The 25,600-nt window shown below is 33.5% G+C and overlaps 5 protein-coding genes and 3 non-coding genes across 8 annotated transcripts; 5 read left to right on the top strand and 3 right to left on the bottom strand.

The window, feature by feature from the left end:
• Positions 1-2,028: 2,028 nt before the first annotated feature.
• LOC104882194 (protein DETOXIFICATION 35-like) lies at positions 2,029-2,944 on the top strand. Its single transcript, XM_019226124.2, has 3 exons — positions 2,029-2,163; positions 2,540-2,690; positions 2,798-2,944. The coding sequence occupies exons 1-3, from the start codon at positions 2,147-2,149 to the stop codon at positions 2,873-2,875; spliced, it is 246 nt and encodes an 81-aa protein (XP_019081669.2). The 5' UTR covers positions 2,029-2,146; the 3' UTR covers positions 2,876-2,944.
• A 2,030-nt stretch (positions 2,945-4,974) lies between these two features.
• On the top strand, positions 4,975-8,253 carry LOC100250967 (protein DETOXIFICATION 35). The gene is made up of 7 exons (XM_002272584.5): positions 4,975-5,481; positions 6,427-7,052; positions 7,155-7,211; positions 7,320-7,558; positions 7,663-7,781; positions 7,876-7,962; positions 8,071-8,253. The coding sequence occupies exons 1-7, from the start codon at positions 5,206-5,208 to the stop codon at positions 8,134-8,136; spliced, it is 1,470 nt and encodes a 489-aa protein (XP_002272620.2). The 5' UTR covers positions 4,975-5,205; the 3' UTR covers positions 8,137-8,253.
• Positions 8,254-9,399: 1,146 nt separating this feature from the next.
• On the top strand, positions 9,400-11,064 carry LOC104882193 (protein DETOXIFICATION 35). The gene is made up of 4 exons (XM_059733557.1): positions 9,400-9,788; positions 9,901-10,447; positions 10,541-10,627; positions 10,786-11,064. Exons 2-4 carry the CDS (start codon positions 9,907-9,909, stop codon positions 10,833-10,835), a joined length of 678 nt encoding a protein of 225 aa, XP_059589540.1. The 5' UTR covers positions 9,400-9,788; positions 9,901-9,906; the 3' UTR covers positions 10,836-11,064.
• Positions 11,065-13,751: 2,687 nt separating this feature from the next.
• On the top strand, positions 13,752-16,653 carry LOC100256121 (protein TRANSPARENT TESTA 12-like). The gene is given in 7 exon segments (NM_001281108.1): positions 13,752-14,027; positions 14,886-15,511; positions 15,620-15,676; positions 15,788-16,026; positions 16,131-16,249; positions 16,344-16,430; positions 16,588-16,653. Coding segments are annotated over 7 exon segments (1,470 nt in total).
• A 1,348-nt stretch (positions 16,654-18,001) lies between these two features.
• TRNAL-CAA (transfer RNA leucine (anticodon CAA)) lies at positions 18,002-18,085 on the top strand. Its single transcript has one exon. It is a non-coding gene; the product is annotated as a tRNA-Leu (tRNA).
• Positions 18,086-18,947: 862 nt separating this feature from the next.
• Positions 18,948-23,885, bottom strand: LOC100266267 (rRNA 2'-O-methyltransferase fibrillarin 1). Its single transcript, XM_003634049.4, has 7 exons — positions 23,764-23,885; positions 23,113-23,444; positions 22,445-22,540; positions 22,255-22,332; positions 21,989-22,165; positions 19,519-19,587; positions 18,948-19,359 (listed from the first exon to the last, which is right to left on the bottom strand). The coding sequence occupies exons 1-7, from the start codon at positions 23,783-23,785 to the stop codon at positions 19,183-19,185; spliced, it is 951 nt and encodes a 316-aa protein (XP_003634097.1). The 5' UTR covers positions 23,786-23,885; the 3' UTR covers positions 18,948-19,182.
• Positions 20,890-20,960, bottom strand: LOC132252743 (small nucleolar RNA snoR60). The gene has a single exon (XR_009464522.1). It is a non-coding gene; the product is annotated as a small nucleolar RNA snoR60 (small nucleolar RNA).
• On the bottom strand, positions 21,423-21,493 carry LOC132252742 (small nucleolar RNA snoR60). Its single transcript, XR_009464521.1, has one exon. It is a non-coding gene; the product is annotated as a small nucleolar RNA snoR60 (small nucleolar RNA).
• Positions 23,886-25,600: the final 1,715 nt, after the last annotated feature.

The following is a 25,600-nucleotide window of genomic DNA, read 5'->3' as shown; positions in this document are numbered from 1 at the left end:
TTCAATAAGAGAAAGTAGGGAAGTTGACGAGAAATACTTCAATTTCTTTATAGTAGGTTGTCTTATACATCCCTTATATAGTTAGTGCATTAGCCTTGTTCAAGGAAACATGATTTAATGGTTTGGTGAGAAGAACTCATAGATCATCCAACTATGTAAATATTGTCCGTTTTAGGCCTAAATGGACATTCACAACTTTAAAACATGTTTACAAGGTTAAAAAGGGTCCATACTTATATAACGTCAAATACTTTCTCCCTTATTTGATGTGGGATATCATAAACACCCTCCCATACAAATACAATGTCTTCGTTGTATCTCATGGGATTGTAGGGTTAAATAGATAAACACTCCAAATGGGGTCAAACAAACCCCTACACTAGAGTCGGGGATTGACTTTGATATTATTTGTAATGACTTATACCTAATCGTGTATATATTATTCATTTTGGGTCCAAATGAGGACTTATTTATTTTGGGTCCAAATGAGTCCTCACAGCTTTAAAATGTGTCTATTGAAATCTATTCTGATACCATTTGTAATAGTACACACCTAATAGTGTAAATATTGTCTATTTTGAGTTCAAAGAGGCCTTCACGGCTTTATAACACATTTATAGGGTTAAGAAGGACTTATACTTATATAGTATCATAATTTTTCTCTCCTATATGATATGGGATATCACAAACTATATATTATTATTATTATTATTATTTAAATACACTTGCATAAAACATTTTAATAAAATTAGTTAAACAAGTACAAAAACATTTATTTGATTTAACATTTTTTTTAAAGTAAATCCTAGTCGGATCCAAAGTTTTTAAAGGCTGGAAAACCTAATATTTTCATTTTTTTTTTTACTTTTAGTTTAAGTTAGGCATAATTTCCATAGTTTAAGAAATAATTGATCTGTAGAATTTGCTTGGACCTTTGTATTTTCATATATGATTGGAAGTTGAGCAAAAGGCCACCATTTCAAATTTGGGTGAATCTTCATGACTTGGTAGCAATGGTAACATATACCGACTAGAATATGGAATTTAATAGAGTGCATTAATTAATGAATTTTATCTTTTAACATGGCTTTTTGTTTTTATTTTTTCCCACTGGTTGGGACAATGCTGGATTTGATTTAGATGTATCATGCCTGAATTATCTCTCTCTCTCTCTCTCTTTTATTTTTATTTTTTATTTTTTATTTTTTGAGCTAATTCTATGGATAAGGACTCTTGCTTATCTAAAAATTGACTTGATGTCAAATAAGAGTTGTTGGTGATCCCACCAACAAATAAAATCAAATCAAATATCAGATATGTTATTAAAATTTCAATAAAATTTATTATTTATATGTCTATTTAATTATTAATATTATTTTTATAATTATAAATAATTTTAATAAAACATAAATTATATATTTGTAGGCTTAATTTTATGGGTTCATTTCATTTAGAGCCTTGGGATTTGATGTAAATATATCTAATCATCATTGATTTCAAATCGTCAATTAACACATCTATAAATTTATGATATAATTGGTTAAAAGAGATGAAATATTTTTTATATTCATAAATTTATCAATTCTCATGTTTTTATTTGAAGAAAAACTTATTTTTGACGTAAATGTCATTGATTATTTTAAATATTTACAATATGTTTTAAAAGAAATGGTTATTTTTATAAAAAAATAATAATAAGGTTATTTAGATCAAAATAAGGTTAAAAAATAATAAAGGGTTAAATTTTCAAAATTGAGCTTCTAATCACCCTTTTAATCAAATAACCCTAAATTTTTTATGAACTGGCACATGATGCTGTTTTTTGAGCCGGTTGAGAAGTTTGCATTTAGATTAGGTTTATTGCCTAACACCCACCTGCCTTGCATGTGGCACCCACCTAGCATTTAAAATACATGTCGAGTGTACCGATGATTTTGGGGTTAGGTTTTTTGGTGGTTGAAACGTGACATCCATGTGGCCTTATATTTTTAGTAGGAGCAAGCAGCAGACCCTCGGCTGTGATGCTTTGCCTAGAGATCTGGTGTCCTTCTCACGTTTTTATTTATTTTCAGCTTTTGATTTATTTGTTCATTTGATACGCTTTAGCATTAATTTTAATGGGTGGGAGGCCATTTTGTTCATTGGGATGAATGCTGCGTTGAGGTAAAACAAATATGCTGCTATTCAATAATTTTCAATGTTTTCAGAATTGAACCAGTCAGCGAATCGAAAAAGTTATCGTAGTTTAGTGGTTGGATCGGTGGTTGAATCGCGGTAGAATCGGTGAAGTCATAAATATACAATTTATATTTTATTAAAATTAAAAATAAATAAAAAAATTAAATATAAATAAAATTAAAAATCATTAATATTTATTTTTTCATATTTTATATAAATATATTAATATTTTAAAGTTTATTAAATAAAACATATAAAAAATTACATATGGAAAATAGAAGTTTTTTAAAAAAAAATATTAGATATTTGAGATGATTTTATTATGTTTTTTTTCCAACTTTTGGTACAAACCAATTACCAGGTTGGTTCAACCATGCTCACCTCTCGGCTGCCTTCTCGGTTACAAAGCAAAATTGGGAGTGAAGGGACTATGGGGGGGCATGGTATGTGGAACAGCTTTGCAGACATTGATTCTGTTGTTCATAGTTTACAGAACCAATTGGAACAAGGAGGTAAGCAGCTCAGCTTGGCCTTTGGTTATCACTGATCTTCCTTCCCTTTGATCTAATCAGGGCCAAAGTAAATGAATCAATGAGTTAAATTGGATAAAAAATTGCAGGTGGAGCAAACAACAGAGAGGATGCTGAAGTGGGAAGGACAACACATTGAAACCGAGAAGACCAGTGATGATGTATGATGTTACTTCTCTTTGGGTTTCCTTGTATGGATGAAATAAAAAACCTCTAATGCTTTTGTGATTTTGTTAGAGGTTTTGTAGGTAGCTCGATTTTGAGCTCACATTTTTTGTGGATGAGCACTGCATCAATGTTGGTCTCGTTCCCAACTGGAATCAGGTGGACTACCTCCCTTGTTTGTGCTTCTTGAAGAGTCCGTCCAACTATCTTGGAGTTAGACGGACTTCTTCGTTGCACAAAAGGATGTTTGGACAGGTGATCCGTGTATACCCCTCCAAAGCTTAAGTCAAACAAGGGTAGTTTTAACTATTTATGTGGAAGAAAATGAGCGTATGTGCATGCGTACCTTGTTTGTACTTTTTGAAGGGTTTATATAAAGTTAATGACATTGTCACTATAGTGCTGACTATGCACTCTAACCTTTCTTGTAATGATGATTGCCCTTAGGGCGACTAGGCAATCATATCGGATAAGGGTGGTTGACTAGTATTATTTGCTGACGTGTCAAAATCTCGGATCATGCGGCTGACTGTTTATTTAGCTTGCCAATGTTTGGGATTGTGTATAACAATTAATTGACATTGATTTTTGGGCGTCAATGGAGTTCCGTTCACTCCTTAGACGTCAAACATCTAATTCGCCACTCAGATGTGAGGTGTTTAGGTCGGCGCTCAGACATCAGGTGTAATTGATCACGTATACCAGAAATCTTGAGGACTTGATTAGATTGGTTTGTCCGTCTAAGAGTCCAACTAGCCCAGCCTGTTGATTCAATGACTCAAAGTTTTTGTATCTTATATGAAGGTTATTAGTATTATTATTATTTTCAAATTTTATCTTAAAATTCAATTAAAATATTTTAATTTTCTATTTATTTTTAAAATATTTATAAATCAACTTAAAAGATAAAAAAATTAAATTTTAATTCAAAGGATTTTTTTTCTTCCATTTTAATTTTATTTGAGAAATATCAATCTATTTTTATATTTATTGGATTTTTTAGAATTTGAAAAGAAAATTTTAACACTTGCTTATTTTATTGTCATTTATTAAAACTTTCCAAATCCTTTGGTGAGGAAATGAAGCAAGTGAGAATTACCAAAACACTCAAATTCCTTCACAATAGATTATCTTATACACTCTTTATACAATTAGTTTATTAGTAATATATAATCGGTGCAATTACTTTCTACGGTTGCTAGCTAGTGCAATTGCCTAGTACAATTGTTCAAAATCCATGTTTGTGTAATTGGATATGTGTATAAATATGTTAATCATGTTTAAGTGGTATGGTAAAAGAAATCTATAAATTGGTTGATTTTGAAAAGGAAACCTTGCACGTTTAGTGGGGGTATGGATTCGAAATTCTAATGCGTGCATGCAGAAATGTGTATGAGATGAGTGTGTGATGCATTTTTCTTGGTAGTGAGCAACCTTTCAACGAGGGAAAGTAGCGAAGTTGACAAGAGATACTTCAATTCCTAGTAATGAGCAACCCGTCAATGAGGGAAAGTAGTGAAGTTGACAAGAAATACTTCAATTCCTTCCTATTTAATGGTTTGGTGAGAGGAACTCATAGATTGATTGCTTTCAAAGAGGATTTTTGCTTGCAAGTATTATTCAAATGTTTGATGACTAAAGGTATTTTTATTTCTCACATTTTATATTCTTAACATCAATTATTCAAAACATGTGACCTTTTATGATCATATTATTATTATTATTACTACTATTTTAATTTTTTGATATGCTTGCAAGTTTAGATATTTTAATCATAAATATTATTAAACATATGAAAAAATTTATTTTTTAACATAGAAAATATTGAAATAAGATATAATTTTTATTTTTAATATTGAAAATAATACATATTTCATTCTTTATTTATTTATTTTATAAATTAAATATAAACATAATATAATATAATATAATATAATTGATTGAATATGTTATCTTAAAATACCGTGTCTATAAAATATTTATATTCAAGGATTATATTCCATTAAAAATTATATTCTATGATATGAATTTTTTATGAAATTGGATATAATATATTAGAATTTACATATTCTATTTAATTATGTGCTATCAACCAAGATAAGGATTTGACGTTGGTTTTAAATGTTAAGAGTCTAGCAATGATTTTGGCTAATTCGGGGGTTGGATTTTTTGGGGGTTGGGCTTTTGGGTGGTTGAAATCATGCATGACTGTGGGCCCATGTGACATCCATGTGGCCTTGCAGTTATTACTTATAAGCAAGCAGCAGACCCTTGAGCGCCAACGCCTCAACCCCCACTGCCTCAACCGACGGTCGGATCAGAGCTGGGAAAAATGGAGACGCCGCTGCTCAACGGCGCCGCAGAAAAGGGACACGGTGGCGGAGACGGAGACTACCCGCCTTTGAGGAGCTGGAGGGAAGTGAGGTCAATGGTGTGGACGGAGACAGTGAAGCTGTGGAGAGTTGCTGGGCCTTTGGCTTTCCAAATACTTTGTCAGTTCGGAACCAACTCGATGACCACTGTGATTGTGGGTCATATCGGAAACCTTGAGCTCTCTGCTGTCTCCATTTCCCTCTCTGTCATTGGGACCTTCTCTTTTGGCTTCATGGTCAGCTTCCTTTTCTCTCTCTCTTCACTTCAATCAATGTATGTATCGATATGTATGTGTATTTGTTCTGTCACGGGTGTTTCCTTTCTGGGATTTTCACCATTATTTATGAAGTTTGTCGTAGCTTTTGACTTCGGTATCTGTCCCTTTGTTTGGTTTCCAAGAAAGGAAAGGAAAGGAAAAGAAAAAAATTTGTGAGTTTTGAGCCAGCCGGGCTCTTGGGTTATTTCTTCAAATGCCTTTGATTTTTAAAATTTTTTTTACTGTGCGAGGATGAATTATATTGTTTGATTCATATGCTTTTGTTATTATTATTATGATTATTTTATTTTTGTTTTCTAGATTGTGATTTTAGAAAACATTTATAATATTTCTAATACTTAAATAACAAAATTTTTGAAGTGTTAAAAATATTAAAAGTGTTTTTTAAAACACTGCTCTTAATCATGAAAAATCAACCCCCAAGTGTATGTCACAATTAATTGCTGAACCTGAAAATTTCCAAAATTTTCAGATTCTGTTTTCCTTTGGAGAGAAGAAGGGTTCAGGCTCTTAAATAATGAAAATTTCAAAATTTTCCTTGTTTTCTTTTCCTTCATTTTCTCGAGCCATTTAAGAGTAACTGAGTTCAACTTTTGCTTTCAAAAATTTTATTTTTTCTGGTTTCAAATGAATTTACTTGGGTCCAAAACAAAACTTGGCTTATACTTAGCAATAATCATTTTGAAGTATATCAGGGGAAATAATCTAGAAATTTTCATGACAAGAAAATTTGTACTCTGTTGAAGAAAAATTCTCCAAGGCTTCCTTTGATTGCTGAGGAGAAGTTAAAGAAGAAAAGTTGGGAATGGAAATTTTGCATTGTTCTGAATCAAAACTGTCATTTTCCTTGATTTCATTTTCTGATGAAACAAACAGATTTTTAATCAACTTACACATTTGTAGCTTGGTATGGGGAGTGCACTGGAGACATTATGTGGTCAAGCTTTTGGAGCTGGACAAGTCCAGTTGCTTGGGGTATACTTGCAGAGATCATGGATAATTCTATTGGTAACCTGTATCATCCTCTTGCCAATATACATCTTTGCCAGCCCAATCTTGAAGGCCCTCGGGCAAGAAGACGAGATAGCTGATCTTGCAGGACAATTCACTATCGAAACCATTCCTCAATTGTTCTCGCTCGCCATCAGTTTCCCCACCCAGAAGTTCCTTCAAGCCCAAAGCAAGGTGAATGTGCAAGCAACTATTGCTTTTGTGGCTCTAATCCTGCACATTGGAATGCTTGTGGTCTTCATTTTTGTGTTCGGTTGGGGCACGACTGGTGCAGCCATAGCTTATGACATATCGAATTGGATGATTGCCGTGTCTCAAGTTGTCTATGCTATCGGTTGGTGCAAAGAAGGATGGACAGGATTAACATGGTCGGCTTTCAGGGAGATTTGGGCTTTTGTTCGGCTTTCACTTGCCTCAGCTGTGATGCTCTGCCTAGAGATATGGTATTTTATGATCATAATCCTTCTCACTGGACACCTTCAAAATGCAGTCATTGCGGTTGGGTCCCTTTCTATTTGGTGAGATCACCATTCCTCCATTCCTTCTCTGAAATAATGACTAATGAACATATGCTTTTGGTTTTCTGCTTTTGATTTAACCATTTATCTGATATGTTTTAGCATGAATTTTAATGGGTGGGAGGCCATGTTGTTCATTGGGATGAATGCTGCTCTAAGGTACAACACCTAAGCTGTTCTCCTTCAATAATTTTTGTGCTATGAGGCATGTTGTACATCAGTGCATCTTGTGGATATGTTGGATTTCTTTTTTTGCTTAATTTTCAGCATTCGGGTCTCCAATGAGCTCGGATATGGACATCCAAGAGCAGCCAAGTACTCTGTCTATGTCGCAGTCTCTCAGTCTCTCCTTATTGGGATTTTGTGCATGGTGGTGGTCTTGTTAGCTAGAGACTACATTGCCTTCATTTTCACTAGCAACAAGGAAATGCAAGAGGCTGTTTCTCACCTAGCATATCTTCTTGGTATCACCATGCTTCTTAACAGTATGCAGCCAGTGATTTCAGGTATCGGCTTTTCACTTCTCCATATGTACTACTTGTGTCATAGCATAGCCCTCATGGGGTGTCTTCTTGGCCGCCTCACCTTCATAATTCCTTTTTTGTTATAGGCGTTGCCGTCGGAGGCGGATGGCAAGCCTTGGTGGCTTACATCAACTTGGGCTGCTACTACATTCTTGGAATCCCTCTAGGCTACCTTCTAGGTTACAAAGCAAATTTGGGGGTGCAGGTGAATTTTTCTCTCCATGGAACTTCACCCACTAAGAATTGTTAATAATTCGGGTTTCGGAATTAAATCATTATAATGGGTTTTGTGAGTGCAGGGACTTTGGGGGGGCATGATATGTGGTGCTGCTTTGCAGACACTGATACTATTGTTCATAGTATACAGAACCAACTGGAACAAGGAGGTGAGCAGCTTGACCTCTGAGTCTGCATCCCATACTTCACAATCCAGTTTTGTAAACTGAATTGATTAAGAGACTTGCTGATGGATATTGAAACTGAATTGATTGCAGGTAGAGCAAACAACAGAGAGGATGCAGAAGTGGGGAGGACAACGGATTGAAGCCGATGATGTATGATGTCACTTCTCTTTTGGTTTCCCTGTATGGATGAAAGAAAAAACCCGTGTCTGCTTATGTGATTTTGAGGTCTTGTAAGATCATTGTTGAGGTCTACCATTTGAGGCTTATTTTCTATTCCAAGGTTTCAATCCCTCGCAACAAAACAATGAATGAGATAAGAAAGCCTTCCTAGCTACCATTCTACCCCCAAAAATGCGGGCAGAAAATTAATTTTAGAAAATATTTTTTATATAAAATGAGGGTTTTGAGGTAAAATAAAATGCATTTGAAAGTTATTTTACCATTTTTAACACTTAAATGATGCAATCATTACTAAACGGGTTTTTCTGATTTGGATGAAAATACACGATTTGTTGTGAACCGAACGGTTCACTGCATGTCCTTTTTATTTTTTATTTTTTTATGAGAGATAGCGATATGGTGGGAATGGGACATTGCTGGTCGGGCATCGGTAGTCACGCTTGAGTTGCTGCCGACGGTGAGGTGGCCGCTGGTCAGGGTAGGCGTGGGTATGATGAGAGAGAGAGAGAGAGAGAGGGAAAGAAAGAAAAGAAAAGAGAAGAAATGGAGAAGAAGAATAGAAAGGGGGAAAAAGCCAAAAAGGGGAGCAAGCGGCTGGAAGAGGAAACGGAGAAGAAGAAGAGAAAGGGAGCAACTAGAAGAAGAACTGGAAAAGAAGAAGAGAAATAGGGGAAAGAGGCGGCGGGTGGTGAAGAAATTGACGGTTTTTTGGGTTTTGTTTTATAAACTATGGGTGGAGGTCAAGTATGAAAATGGAGGGTGCAGATGGCTTTTCTGAAAAATGAGCGTAAATGCGCCTAAAATTGGATTATCTAAAATTTTTTGGGGATTTTTAAAAATATATTTATATTTTTTTCTGTCATTTAATTTGATATATTAAATATAAAAATGACATACTGTTAAATTTTTAATTTTATTTTTATATATATTTAATTACTTATAAATATTTTATTTTATTAAAATTTTAAATTATATATATTTAAATTTTTTATAAATGTTTTAAATTTTAATAATATTAAAATTATATATATATAGCGTCATCATCGTGGTTTAATTAATAAACTGTGAATCGATAATTTTTTAATTTAATAATCGATCGAGTTCTAAAAACATAACTTTTTTCGTTCTTTAGACTTGTGAGTTAGTCAGACTCTTGGTTACCTCATCTAAGAATGCGGAGAAAGTAAAACATGCATAAAAATAAATTATTTTGGTTAATGACTTGATTCTTATCATCATCATCATCATCATCATCATCATCATCATCATCATCATCATCATCATCGTTTCTGTTTCTTGATCGTGAAAAGATCAAACCCAATTTTTCGATCACAATTAAGTGCTGAACCTGAAAATTTTGGAATTCAGGACGGTTGATATTAATGGGTTTCTTAGTTAATTAAATTTCAAAATGTTCTTATTTTTCTTTTCCTTCATTTTCCGAACAAGCAAACAGAGCCATTAAGAATACCTGAGTTCAATTTTTTATTTTAAACTTAAAAGGGGAAAGATTCTAGAAACTCATTAATATCATGTTTGCATTATAAGAAAAATTTGTGCTTTGTTGATGAGAAATTCCAGAAAGCTTCTGGAGCAGTTAAAGAAGAAACGGGAACTTGGAATAACGAGTTGGGAATGAAAAATCTTGCATTGTTTTGAATCAATACTGTCATTTTCCTTGATTTCATTTTCTGATGAAACAAACAGATTTTGATTCTGAATCTACTTTCAAATTTGTAGCTTGGTATGGGGAGTGCGCTGGAGACCTTATGTGGACAAGCTTATGGTGCTGGACAAGTCCAGTTGCTTGGGGTTTACTTGCAGAGATCATGGATAATTCTATTAGTAACCTGTATCATCCTCTTGCCAATATACATCTTTGCCACCCCAACCCTAAAGGTCCTTGGGCAAGAAGACGAGATAGCTGATCTTGCTGGACAATTCACTATCGAAACCATTCCTCAATTGTTCTCGCTTGCCATCATCTTCCCCACCCAGAAGTTCCTTCAAGCCCAAAGTAAGGTGAATGTGCAAGCAACTATCTGTTTTGTGGCTCTAATCCTGGACATTGGCTTGCTTGCGGTCTTCATTTTTGTGTTCGGTTGGGGCACGACTGGTGCAGCCATAGCTTATGACATCTCCAATTGGGTGATCGCCGTGGCTCAAGTGGTCTATGCAATCGGTTGGTGCAAAGAAGGATGGACAGGATTAACGTGGTCGGATTTCAGGGAGATTTGGGCTTTTGTTCGGCTTTCACTTGCATCGGCTGTGATGCTTTGGGGTGCAGGTGAATTTTTCTCTCCATGGAACTTCTCCTCCCAAGAATTGTTGACAAATCGGTTTCGGAATTAAATCATTGTAGCGGGTTTTGTGAGTGCAGGGACTTTGGGGGGGCATGATATGTGGAACTGCTTCGCAGACATTGATACTATTGTTCATAGTATACCGAACCAACTGGAACAGGGAGGTGAACAGCTTGACCTTTGAGCCTGCATTATGGCTTTTGCAATTTGCATCCCATGGTTCACAATCCAGTTCTGTAAACAGAAAGACTGAAAAAAAAGGGCTCAGAACTAGATTAAGTAAGAGTGTTGCTGATGGATATTGAAACTGAATTGATTGCAGGTAGAGCAAACAACAGAGAGGATGCAGAAGTGGGGAGGACAGCGGATTGAAGACGATGATGTATGATGTTACTTCTCTTTTGGTTTCCTTGTATGGATGAAAGAAAAGGACCGTGTCTACACGCTACTATTTGAGTCTTATTTTTTATTCCAAGGTTTCAAACATCCTTATGATCTGATAGCATGGGCATCAATTTCTAACAGTAATGAAATATATTTTTTTTTTATGAGAATGATTAAAAAATAAATAAAATCGTAATCCCTCCTCAGCCATTCAATGAATGAGATAAATAAGCCTTCCCAGCTACCAACGTATATATTGAATTCTTGTTGGCCTTCCTAGCTACCAATCTACCCCAAAATGTGGTGAGAGAATTGAGGAAAGGGTCCTGATATTTAGCCATAGAAGCATGAGGGTTGTCCTTGTCTTCTTTCTCTGCGGTCGGTGGGGCTGTCTTTTATGTTGATTTCTCGATTCGATGCGGATTTTATAACTCTATATTTTTCAAAGAATTGACGCGAAAAGTCATTTAGAAGGTTTTCAACAACTATACATGATTATCCTGTAAACACTTTCAAAGAAAACATTTTCACTATAAACACTTTAAAGTGGAAATATTATTGTAACTACGCTATGTCTTGTGAGTGCGAAAAACTTTTCCCTCAAAAAATATGGTTCTCACTCGTATAACTTTAAATTTTTTGAAAAAGCAAAATATTAGTATCATATTAACTTATTTGACAGTACTTTTTAAAAGTGTTTCTAACCCTAAAAATACTTTAAAATGTTTTTAAGGTAAAAAGGAGGTGTTTGACAATATTTTAAAAAACACTTTTAAAAATTTTTAAATTTTTTAAAAAATACTTGAAGTGTTTTTTTGAAAAGCACTTAGAAGGTGTTTCTTTAAGAAAAAACAATTCAAAATTTTTTATGTATTCTTAAAATACTCTTCCTCGTTATCTTTGGTTTCTTTTTCACTCTCGGCTTCCTTCTCACTTTCCTCTTCATTTTTCACTCCCCTTTTATAAAAATATTATTTATTTATTTTTTTAACAATATAATAAATATTTATATTTTTTTTGTAATAAAAGTTTTTGGTTTATTATAATTTTTTTTTGTAATAAATGTCTCTTTTAGTAATTTATTATTATTATTAAAAGTATTTTTATACTTACATGATATATCATAAAAAAACATTATTAGAATCACTTTTCCATATTCTCATAAAAACGTTTTTCATAGAAGTGTTGTAAAAAAAAACACTTTTAATAACAACACTTCCACTAAAAGCAGTGTCATCAAAATTTTAATAAAGTTTGAGCTCGTTTACCACTACTTATAGTGAAAGTATTTTTACTGAAGTGTTTTCTTCTAAAATATCTTTATGAAAACGCTTTTATGATAATCTAGAAAAATGATTCTAATAGTGTTTTTGATAAATATTGCTTTTTATGATTGAAAACAACACTTATTACAAAAAGAAAATATTATAATAAATAAAAAAGTTTATTATCAAAAAATATATAAACATTTATATTATTAAAAAACTAAAAAAATTATTTTTACTAAAGGAAAGTGAAAGAGGAAGAGAGAAGAGTAACAAGGTAATGAAGAGTGAAAGAGAAATAGAAGGTAGCATGAAAGAGTATTTTAGGAATATATGAAAATTTTTGAAGTGTTTTTTTAAAGAAACACTAGAAGCCTGTTGTTTTTTGAAAGTGTTTTCTAACCTTAAAAACACTTACAAACGTTTTTAAGGTATAAAATAGGTGTTTGACAATATTCTTAAAAATACTTTTAAAATTTAGGAAAACACTTGAAAGTATTTTTTTAGATAAGCACTTAGGAGGTGTTTCTTTAAAAAAACACTTCGAATTTTTTCATATATTCTTAAAATACCCTTTCCCGTTATCACCAATTTCTCTTTCACTTTCTGTTTCCTTCTCACTCTCCTCTTCCTCTTTCACTTCCTTTTCATAAAAATATATTTTTTTTTAGTTTTTTTAATAATATAAATGTTTATATATATTTTGTAATAAAAGTATTTGATTTATTAAAATATTTTATTTTTGTAAAGTTCCTTTTTAGTAATTTATTATCATTAAAAATATTTTTTTTATTTATACAATATATTATCAAAAATACTATTAGAACCATTTTTTCATATTTTCATAAAAACATTTTTTAGAGAAGTACAGTAAAAAAAACACTTTCAATAAAAACATTTTCATTCAAACAGAATCTAAATTATCAAAAGTGTTTTTCTAAATATTATTAAACACCTATTTTCCAACTTAAAAAAAGTTTTTAAATATTTTTTTGGGTTAGAAACATTTTTAAAAAATAATTCCAAACGGCTCTTCTTATTTTTATGTTTATTTACTTAAAAATATTTATATAATATATAAAATATACATTAAAATGATTTTTGATTAGTCCGATCAATTATGGTTAAGGATGACGATTAGGTGGGTTGCCCATTCCACCTACATCCTGTTGTTTATATTTATTCTAGTCTTCGTAAAAAAAATAAATTAAATTAAATGGGTGGGGGCAGCAGCGGGGGCAGGTGTAGAAATTTTTCATACTTGACCGTCGCTTGGCCCCAACCCGTTTAAAAATTTCAACATTTTTCAATGCTAAAAAATAATATATTTTTCTCACATATTTTATTTTAATTTTAAAAAATTACTTAAAATCATATTTTAAATTATAATTTTAATAGATTTTAAAAATATGATTTCCCATTTAATCATAAATCAATATTAATTAATTCTTTTTTTTATTAATTTATAAAATTTATATGATGCCCATATTTAGTCACCACTTGAAAAAAAGGCGTACTATATTATATTAAAATATTTTTTTTAATTTTGATGGTCATGAATGGGGGCTCACGCGACATCCATGTGGCCCTCTATTTATAGCGAGACTCTAAGAGCATGCGGCAGTCTTCTTCGGCGCCAATGGAGACGCCGCTGCTCAAGAGCGGCGCCGAAAGGGGATACGGCGGCGAAGGCGGGGACTACCCGCCTTTGACGAGCTGGAGGGAAGTGAGGTCAATGTTGTGGAGAGAGACAGTGAAGGTGTGGAGAGTTGCTGGGCCTTTGGCTTTCCAAATACTGTGTCAGTTCGGAACCAACTTGGTGACCACTGTGTTTGTTGGTCATATCGGAAACCTTGAGCTCTCTGCTGTCTCCATTTCCGTCTCTGTCATTGGAACCTTCTCTTTTGGCTTCATGGTCGGATTCCTTTTCTCTCTTTACACTTCCATACTGTCACGGGTGTTTCCTTTCTGGGTTGTCACCGTTATTTATGAAGTTTGTGGTAGCTTTTCGTATCTGTGCCTTTGTTTGGTTGCCGAGAAACGATGGAAAAGAAAAAAAAAAAAGACTTTGATTTTCTAGCTTTGACATTTGAGCCAGCCAGGCTCTTGGGTTACTTCTTCAAATGCATTTGATTTTAAAAATTTTTTACTTTGTATACCATCTAAGAATGTGGAGAAAGTGAAACATGCATAAGAGTAAATTATTTTGGTTGATGACTCGATTCTTATGTTTTTGTCATCATCATTATTATTATTATTATATTGTTTCTGTTTCTTGATCGTGAAAAGATCAAACCCAATTTTTCGATCACAATTAAGTGCTGAACCTGAAAATTTTGGAATTCAGGACGGTTGATATTAACGGGTTTATAGGTTGATATTGGAGTTCTGTTTTTCTTTGGAGAGGAGAGGGGATTAGGCTCTTAAATAATTAAATTTCAAAATGTTCTTATTTTTCTTTTCCTTCATTTTCCCAACAAGCAAACAGAGCCATTTAAGAATACCTGAGTTCAATTTTTTATTTTAAACTTAAAGGGGGAAAGATTCTAGAAACTCATTAATATCATGTTTGCATTATAAGAAAAATTTGTGCTTTGTTGATGAGAAATTCCGGAAAGCTTCTGGAGCAGTTAAAGAAGAAACGGGAACTTGGAATAACAAGTTGGGAATGAAAAATCTTGCATTGTTTTGAATCAACAGTGTCATTTTCCTTGATTTCATTTTCTGATGAAACAAACAGATTTTGATTCTGAATCTACTTTCAAATTTGTAGCTTGGTATGGGGAGTGCGCTGGAGACCTTATGTGGACAAGCTTATGGTGCTGGACAAGTCCAGTTGCTTGGGGTTTACTTGCAGAGATCATGGATAATTCTATTAGTAAGCTGTATCATCCTCTTGCCAATATACATCTTTGCCACCCCAATCCTAAAGGCCCTTGGGCAAGAAGACGAGATAGCTGATCTTGCTGGACAATTCACTCTCGAAACCATTCCTCAATTGTTCTCGCTTGCCATCATCTTCCCCACCCAGAAGTTCCTTCAAGCCCAAAGTAAGGTGAATGTGCAAGCAACTATCTGTTTTGTGGCTCTAATCCTGGACATTGGAATGCTTGCGGTCTTCATTTTTGTGTTCGGTTGGGGCACGACTGGTGCAGCCATAGCTTATGACATCTCGAGTTGGGTGACCGCCGTGGCTCAAGTAGTCTATGCTATCAGTTGGTGCAAAGAAGGATGGACAGGATTAACATGGTCAGCTTTCAGGGAGATTTGGGCTTTTGTTCGGCTTTCACTTGCCTCCGCTGTGATGCTTTGCCTAGAGATCTGGTATTTTATGATCATAATCCTTCTCACCGGCCACCTTCAAAATGCAGTTATCGCAGTTGGGTCCCTTTCTATTTGGTGAGATCACCATTCCTTTTCTGAAATAATGACTAATGAGCATATGCTTTTTGGTCCTTGTAATTTATTTTCAGCTTTTGATTTATTTGTTCATATGATATGTTTTAGCATGACTTTTGGTGGGTTGGAGGTCGTGATGTTCATGGGGATGAATGCTGCTGTGAGGTAAAACAAATACGCTGCTCTCTTCAATAATTTTTGTGCTTTAAGGGATGTTGTTTGTTCATCTGTACATCTTGAGGATATTTTGGATGTCTTTTATTGCTTAATTTTCAGCATTCGGGTCTCCAATGAGCTCGGATATGGACACCCACGAGCAGCCAAGTACTCTGTCTTTGTCGCAGTCTCTCAGTCTCTCCTTATTGGGATTTTCTGCATGGTGGTGGTGTTGTTAGCTAGAGACTACATTGCCATCATTTTCACTACCAACAAGGAAATGCAAGAGGCTGTTTCTCACCTAGCTTATCTTCTGGGCGTCACCATGCTTCTTAACAGTCTGCAGCCTGTCTTTTCAGGTATCGGCTTTTCGCTTCTCCATATATACCACTTGTGTCATAGCATAGCTCTCATGGTGTGTCTTGTTCGCCTCCTCACCTTCATAATTCCTTCATTGTTATAGGCGTTGCTGTCGGAGGCGGATGGCAAGCCATGGTGGCTTACATCAACTTGGGTTGCTACTACATTCTTGGAATCCCTCTAGGCTACCTTCTAGGTTACAAAGCAAAACTGGGGGTGCAGGTGAATTTTTCTCTCCATGGAACTTCTCCTACCAAGAATCGTTAACAAATCTGGTTTCGGAATTAAATCATTGTAATGGGTTTTGTGAGTGCAGGGACTTTGGGGGGGCATGATATGCGGAACTGCTTTGCAGACATTGGTACTATTGTTCATAGTATACAGAACCAACTGGAACAGGGAGGTGAGCAGCTTGACCTTTGAGTCTGCATTATGGCTTTTGCAATTTGCATCCCATGGTTCACAATCCAGTTCTGTAAACAGAAAGATTGAAAAAAAGGGCTCAGAACTAGATTAAGTAAGAGTCTTGCTGATGGATATTGAAACTGAATTGATTGCAGGTAGAACAAACAACAGAGAGGATGCAGAAGTGGGGAGGACAACGGATTGAAGCCGATGATGTATGATGTTACCTCTCTTTTGGTTTCCTTGTATGGATGAAAGAAAAAAACCCGTGTCTACTCATGTGATTTTGAGGTCTAGTAAGATCATTGTCGAGGTCTACAACTTGAGGCTTATTTTCTATTTCAAGGTTTCGAACATCCTTATGATCTAATAGCATGGGCATCATTTTGTAACAATAAGGAATCTTTTCTATTAATAAACATGTTCACTAAGATATGACATGTGTCATCTTTAACAAACTACGAAGGATGAAGAGCCTCCTAGAAGAACTGAACTTTTTCAACCAAAACAAACCCTTTCGAACAAAGCAATGAATGAGATAAGAAAGCCTTCCCAACTACCAATCTCCCCAAAATGTGGTGAGAGAATTGAGTGAAGGGTACTCATAGTAGCTATAAATTGATGCCCAAAAACAAATTTCTTAAAATTATTGTCAAATACATTTTTGAGTTGATTTGATAGTGATTTTAGGAAACACTTTTAATATTTCTAATACTTAAAATTTTTTATCATTCAAGTGTTAAGAAATACTAAAAATACTTTCTAAAATCACTCTCAAATGCATTTTAAGAGTCTGTTTTGTAGTAATTTTAGAAAATATTTTTAATTTTTCTAATACTTAAAAATTTTATCTTTTAAGTATTAAAAATATTATAAATGCTTTCAAGAATTACTACCAAATATACTCTTAAGTCTCGTAAGTCTTAAAAACTTTTTTCTCAAGAAATATGGATCTCACTCATTTAACTTTAATTTTTTTTGAAAAAACAAGACGCTAGTATCATATTAAATTATTAGGTAATATCATTTGATAATGCATATAAAAACAATTTGCATAAAACGTATATTAATATTAGGGACATTATTTTGAGCCCAAACCTTTTCTCTTTGTCTTTAGCTTATGTCCATATATGGACTCACCAATCAGTACGTGGATCAAATTTTTGGGACTAAAACTTTTATCTTATACAATTGGAAGGCGGCCTTCTCTAATTTGCGAGTTGTAAAATCCAGGAGAGAGATCCACCATGTATCCAGTATCGACATGCATATGGGTCGAGATTAACTTAGTAATTATTTTATAATAATCTCTTGTAATTGTATAGATGTATTTTAAAGTTACGAAGACTTCTTTAGAAGATTGATATATTGATTTAACTATGAAAGTGATTAAGAGCGGATAGTTACAATCTCTATAATGTTAGAACCAAACATCGTGTGAATGCCATGTGGTTGTCATATGTGGAACTGCTTTGCAGACGCTGATCCCAATCCCCTATTTTTCAATTGAATGAAGGCAGAGTACTAAAAAATGCTATTAATTAGTGTTTTAAATCTTTGACTGTGAATGTCAGGATGGCCGAGTGGTCTAAGGCGCCAGACTCAAGTTCTGGTCCTCGAGAGAGGGCGTGGGTTCAAATCCCACTTCTGACATTTTTTAATAGTCTTAAATATTTGAATATAAGCGTGACCCTCAAATTTCACAAATTAAATTTTAAAAGGTCATTAGGGATGAAAGCTAGTAGCTTATCATTAAACCCTTACATTTTCAAATTATTAAAATTCTATATATAAGACTAAAAATAAATTTAAAATAATATACATAAATAACTTTTTTCTTTTCTTTTATTTTATTTTTCTTATATTTTTAGAAAATTAAAAATGATATAAGGAAAACTTAATACTTATTACTTAATAAATTAAATTATATTTAAATTATTAATTTAAAACTTATTATTTAATTCTAATTTTAAATATCAAGGTTGTTTAATAAAATTAATTTAAAATTATCAAATTAAAATATTTATCCTTATAAATTATAAATAAGGTAAAAAAAATGAAATACGGTAAAAAGGACCATGAAAATAGTTAGAACAAATGAAGATAAATAAAATAAAATAAAAACTTTAATTATTTTTAACTTTAATTCATACCATTAATTTATTTTATCAAACATTTAATTTATTTAATAATTTAAATTAAATTATTAAATCACTTTTAAATTATTAGGCTTATCAAACTTGAGATGAATTAAAATAATAGTTAAGGTTTATGCTTGGATGAATTAAAATTTAAAAGAAATTTCCCAGAAAAGAAAGAAAAGGAAAAAAAAATTATAATAATAATAAACATTAAAAAAAACCTTTAAAATCAACAAATAAATTTATATGCTATCAAACTCATTTCACTTCCTTTTAATAATTTTAAAATATACAAATTTCTACTTTATCATATCTAATTTTCTTTCATATTTTTTTTATAGCAAAACCAAATCTGACTCATAAGAGCACTCAAGTTTCCCGAAGAAAAATTACATATCCATGTGAACATTTCCGTAAATGTTCAACATCATACCAAATACACAAGGTTCAGGTATTCTGATTGTTCCATGAAGGTCCAAAACTCAGCTAAAATAAAATTAAGTTTGACAAAGCAAATAGCACAGTCTCACTACCTAATCAAATGGAAAAAGGTAACCCTCCCTCCAACATCAATTTTTCCTCAGCAATGGGTTGATTTCCCCACATTTTCTAAGCTGTGGGCTTTTGTTTCTTTGGCATTCTGTACCCACCAACCACACAAGCATGGTCTCGCTCAAAGGGTTCAAGGGTGACCTGCTCAGAAGGCTTGAACATATCCGCTTGCAGCTTCTTCACTTCCTGGGCAAATACTGCTTCTGCTGGGACTGTCGAATCTATACAGTTTGCCTGAAAAGTTTAAATGAATTTTATCAATGTAGTGAAGTTCCATTCATTGTTCACTACTCTTGGATATACAGAAATTTCTTCGGTGCAACATACAGATTGGGCCAGAGTTCATTTAAATTTCTAGTTCTTTCAATTGGAGAAAGCCATTCGAAAACAAACCTTGATTGATATAACAAAATGACCTCCAGCTTTCAGGAAGTACGATGCATTTAGTGCCAAAATCCTGGCCTGCCAAGAGAATAAACAATGAAGAATCTCAGAATACTTTTAAACCCCACGAAGGATGCATATGATCACTATGTCCCCGGAGAGAGGAGATGCTGATCCAACCATCACTGCTGAAGTTGGTCCATCAAGCAGCCAGACACACCCAAGGGGTTGTTTTGCTTGTTTGGCAATCGAGGTTATGATAAACAAGGGATAAGTTTCAGGAAATCAGAATATAATGAAAAATGAAGATGTTTTCACTTCATGCAGTCTCAAGAACAATCAATCCAATTAAAACACACACTAACAGACAGATCTACCTATACCCATGCAGACACAACTTTCAGGGGGGCGAAAGGGTAGTTGATACCTGAAAATCATCCTTCTTAGAATTATCAAGATGAATCCTATAAACTGGCAAGTGCATGTTATGTAAAAATGGAAACACTGGATTCTATGAAGTACAGACTAGTCCAAGTTTTTATTATTACCCAAGTGGTAAACTTCATTTACATTTCTAGCTCCTCTGATTAGATGAGATATTAGAAAGACCATCAAGCATCCAGAAAACAAAATATAACATATTTATCCAACAGTACAGTGTAGGTGTTGAACTTGATCTTACTAAACATGCATTAAAGGCCACTGTAATATGAAGTAATAAATCATGCACTTCTTCAACAAGATAGAATTAAAATGGAAGCTCAGTACACAACATTCAAACAGAAAACTATTTCTTGAAGTTGATTGAATTGTGTGAAAATCATTCAATATCAGCAAAATAAGTCAACTCTTTCACTCATTACTTAGCTTTTCAGGTATAATCTAAACTTGGACAAGGGATTAAGATTCCACTGTAATTCTTCAACAAGATAGAATTAAAATGGAAGCTCAGTACACAACATTCAAACAGAAAACTATTTCTTGAAGTTGATTGAATTGTGTGAAAATCATTCAATATCAGCAAAATAAGTCAACTCTTTCACTCATTACTTAGCTTTTCAGGTATAATCTAAACTTGGACAAGGGATTAAGATTCCACTGTAATCAAAACAACCATAAGCAACTGATGGGTCGCTTGCGTTCTTCATAATTTTTCAATTCGACCCTTTTCAAACGGGGATAAAACAAATTGAAACCTTCCTTTTCTTGGCTTCTTTTATGAAAAAATCAACCTCCTACCAAGAAACACAAGGCTTGCATTCTCCAGTCTCACATTCAGAGTCAATAAAAATTTCCTCTAAAATATGAAACACGGGACAAAGTGAGTGAATCACAACAAACAATAAGCAACCAGTAAAATACTTAAAATGACTTGACATTTGCATCAGAAACTCGAAATTGCATCATTCATAATGTCTTGAAGGGGAATCCGAGTAATTCATCAGATGCTGATGCATAGAACAGAAATCAAGTTTTAAGAATACAGATGCAAGAAAGGAAATAAAATAAAGCAAAATATTGGATCTCTTGTAGCTTCAATAGTTAACTCCAAGCATGGAGGAAGTATTATCAAGAATCTGGAAAACAACAAACACACTGCTAAACAAAAAAAAAAAAGAAAGAGAAAAGAATAGGGGGAAAAAAAAGCAACTAGAATGTTACTGAATAGATTGAGCCCCAACCTTACTATAAAAAGTGAAAGGGAAGTAAAAAACATGTTCAGAAAGAGTTGCAAATTATATTAAATAATAAGACATAAAACCCTACCAACATGTTTGACATGGAAGGAAATAAAAGTGATTCAATCCATGAAACTAGCAAAAAAAGGAGACAAGAAATTAAGGGAGAAAAAAGAGCCAAAAAAATGTCAAATTAAACTTCAAAGTTAAGTAAAAAGGAAAAAGAACTTGGCATGCATCAGAAACTCGAGTTTGCATCACCCATAATGTCTTGAAGGGGAATCCGAGTAACTCGTCATTTGCATGATCATAGAAGTCAAATCAAGAAAATATGAATGTGAAAAACATATGAAAAACATTTAATGTTGCAGAAGGAAAACATATAAAAAAACATTATGATTGGATGTGTCAAAACTTTATAGACTTCATCTGAGGAATTGCTGTCAAGATCTGAGCAGAACAACAAAAACTATATATAAAAACACAGCCTGAAATATGAAATAGTGCTAACGCAAACTATATATAAAAGCTACCTCACATTTTCACATACAATCCGATCATAAAAATGTGCAACTAAACTAATCACAGTAGATTAGAAACTTCAGAATGAAATGGAAAAGAAACACAAAGATAGAAAAGAACATGATTGCTAAATGAGCGGGAGTAGCAGCATCAGTAGCTTAAACGAAAAGACCAAAGCCAACAAGAAAATTTTGATGAATATGAAACAAAGCATGCACACAAAGAAAAAACCCCTTATCCAGGGACCAATTAACAAAAGAAAAATAAAAGAGGTTAACCTGATCAGGCTGTGCAACATCGGAAAATATCACATCAACCATGCCAACCAGCATTCTGTACTTTGCTGGATGTCTAGCATCTTCAATGATGGGAATAACATTTGTCCGCTTCTTTGCCATGTTAACCAAGTCCCTACCACTTCTGTGAGAAAATTCCACTGCATAAACCACTCCAGTCTGCAGAAAGGTTGGCTATTTATCAGCAACAGTTCCATTTTTAATATTGCAACAGGAACTATATTCCTTAATACATCATGAGTACTTACAGGGCCAACAACATCCGAGACATGGGAAACAGTGGTCCCTGAGGCAGCACCAAGGTAGAGAACTCGAGCACCAGGTTTCTTTATTACACATAAATAAAGACAAATCAGAAAACATGTACTGAAACCTAAAGTAAAATCAGAAGTAAAAAATTGCATCTAAAAACCAGGAGGCTTCCAGAAGAAAGCTCACAATCCAGATCTCATCAACACCACCAAGAATGGCAGCAGCCAACTTTGAACGGAAGGGGTTCCAAACCCTGTATTCAATTTTGCTTCCATCTTCATTCTGAAAAATTAAAATAACAAGTAGATCAATAACCATCACATTTCACAGAGTGCTTAAACCTTATGATTAGAAAATCCTAAAACACATAATGAGTTACCCATTTACAAGAGTTGAAGAACATGCCAAAATCACATCCTCCATTATTGGGATGGACCAAAGAAGTTAACATTCAACTACTTACTTCGGAGGTGAAGGATAGACTAATTGGCAAATCCCTACGTCTGAATGTTAGTACATCATTATTAATAGCAGAAAAAAACAGGAAGAAAATCTTGGAGCCCCCATTTGGATACAGAGAGAACTGAGAATGAAATTTCCCAATAAATCTAAAATTTTATTCTAATTTCTTCAGTTAACTTGATTATTAGGAAGCAACAAGATTTAAACAACCGAATCCCATGTTTCCCTTGGCTTCTACTGAAACAACAAGAGGGTAAGCATACCATTTAAAGGGTTTTAGACCCAAAAAAAATATACATAGAAATTTGTAAGCTTTTTGGCTAAAAACGAAACATGTCTTCATCAGTACACACAAACTGAAAAAAAAAACTCAAAATACTAAAAATAAATACCTGAACAGAGATTCTTTTCTCATTGTAGACGGCTTCTCCGGGGACCATATTCTTAGTAACAAGTGCATCTTCTTTGCCCTTAGCAATGAACACCCCCTCATGCCTATGGGGCTCAACTACAACCCTGCTTCCACCTTTCATTCCGCCACCTCCGCGTCCACCACGGCCTCTCCCGCCGCCACGACCACCACGACCACCACGGTCGCCACGACCACCACCCCGGCTGTTCATGTCACTGCCACCTCTTCCACCAAACCCTCCTCTGCCTCTGCCCCTTCCTCCATCGCCTCTGCCTCTGAAACCGCCACCTCCGAAACCGCCACCTCCACGGCCTGCATATCAATACATTAAAGTAAGTTCAAAACATTAACTTCAAACATAGAAAACAAAATTAATCAGCATCTCAAACCTCAGATTTTCTCACATTTGAAAGCCAAAATAAGGCAAATGAAAACCAAGAGCCAAAAATCAAAAACCCAACTGCATCGAACCCAACAGACAAACAAAAACCCCTAATGCAACCCTTTCAAGAGTTGGGACTCTAAATGACAAACCCTAACTCAAATGAGCATACCAAAACTACAGCATCCACAACGAACAAAATGAAACTCGAGAATACAAGCAAAGGGAAAGAAAAAGAAGAAATTTCACCTCTTCCTGCTGGAGGTCTCATCTCTGCTAAGTGGGGGAGTTAGGGTTTAGGGTTTTATCAAAATGGAGGCGTGGTGAGCTTGGGGGTCTTAGAAGCTTTTATAGAACGATTTAGGGTTTATGGTTTTATACGCATGTTCTTTTTCCTTTTAAGTGCGCCACTAGAGTTACAGCACTGGTGCAAATTTTTAACACGGCCCATATTTTTTCAATACGTGTCTTCTTGTAATTGGGTACTTAATTTTGAGATTTAGAGAATATAGGGATAACTAAAAAATAATTAATTTTATATAAAATTAATGTTGGAGAGATAAATCCCAAGATTTGTTCATATGATTTAAATTTTTTTACAAATAATTATGAAGGAATAATTTTATTTACATAAACAAAAATCACCATTTAATACTTATATTTGTTTTTAAATCTTTTTTTATTTGTTAAAATATTTATATTATGCATTGAAAATTTATATTTATGATAATATATGTTGTTCTTACATGTGTTTATGTGATGCTTTGAGAGGATAACAAGAGTTCATTTGGTAATGATTTTAAAAAGCATTTTTAATATTTCTAATACTTGAAAATTTTTATTATTCAATTATTAGAAATACTAAAAACGTTTTTTAAAATTACTTTTAAACACACTTTAAGAATCTGTTTAGTAATGATTTTAGAAAGTGCTTATAATATTTTTTAATACTTTAAAATTTTTATCAATGTTTTTAGAACTTGACCAATCATTGAATCAAAAAAGTTATCGATTCACAGTTCATTGGTTAGATCGGCGGTCTCGAACCAGTGACATTATAAATATATAAATTATAAATTATTAAAATTTAAATAATTATAAAAATTAAAATAATAATTTATATATTATTTAAAAATTAAAATTTTATTTGAAAATTAGAAAATTAGTTTCATATTATAAATTTAAATTAAATTCATAATTTTAATTTTAATTTTAAAATTTTAACATTTATTTTAAAATAAAAAATTATTTATAAATAAAAATTTTATTTAATATTTTTAGTAAAATGCATTTTTTACTACTCCCAATCTCCCACCCTCGTTGTTGTGAAGACCTACGACAACACCACTTGCAATTGCAAATTGCAATTATACAAGACTCAACACTTGAGGGAGAGCAATCTGACTGTGAGGGGGTTGCATTGCCGACGTCGTCATTGTAAGATTCAGTCCACTTGATGAGTCACCACCGTTAACACCAAAGCTTCTCCCTCCCGTAATACTTGATTTTTAGGAAAATCAGATAAGTAAATCCTAAATTATGTCCTCATCGTTTGGTGGTTTCTCCTCTTATTTCAAACAGGTCATGCATTGGGTTTTTTCTTCTTCATTTTCTTTGATCTTCTGGGCTAAAAGTTCCAATTTTCAGAATTTTAGGTATTTGCTTTTGAAAGGGAAATCTCTAATTTTTATTTTTTATTTTGAAAATGTTCTGATATGTTATTGTGATTGGGAAGAAAATGAGAAGGTTTGAAAATTTTTCTATAACCTAACTGAGTCCAACAGTGGGTGGGGAGAACGTTTTGGAGGAACAAATAAGAAAGGGAAGACATCGTTTTGGAAGCTAATAAACAAAAAGAAAAAAGTTAATTTGAACCGTTTGGTTCATTAAAAACTGGTTGGATCGGTCTATTTGTCGGTTCCGACGATTCGATAATAGTTCAAAGGCTGGCCGGTTCAAAGGGGTGAACTAAACCAAACTGGTAACCGATCGACAGTCAAACTGGTCGAACCAGTCGGTCCAATCCAGTTTTTAAAACGTTGATTTTTATTTTTCAAGTATTAGAAAAGACTAAAAATGCTTATAA

This window comes from Vitis vinifera, chromosome 16, assembly GCF_030704535.1.
Source record: "Vitis vinifera cultivar Pinot Noir 40024 chromosome 16, ASM3070453v1".
Lineage (NCBI taxonomy): Eukaryota > Viridiplantae > Streptophyta > Magnoliopsida > Vitales > Vitaceae > Vitis > Vitis vinifera.
This window is presented reverse-complemented; position numbering and strand designations above follow the sequence as displayed.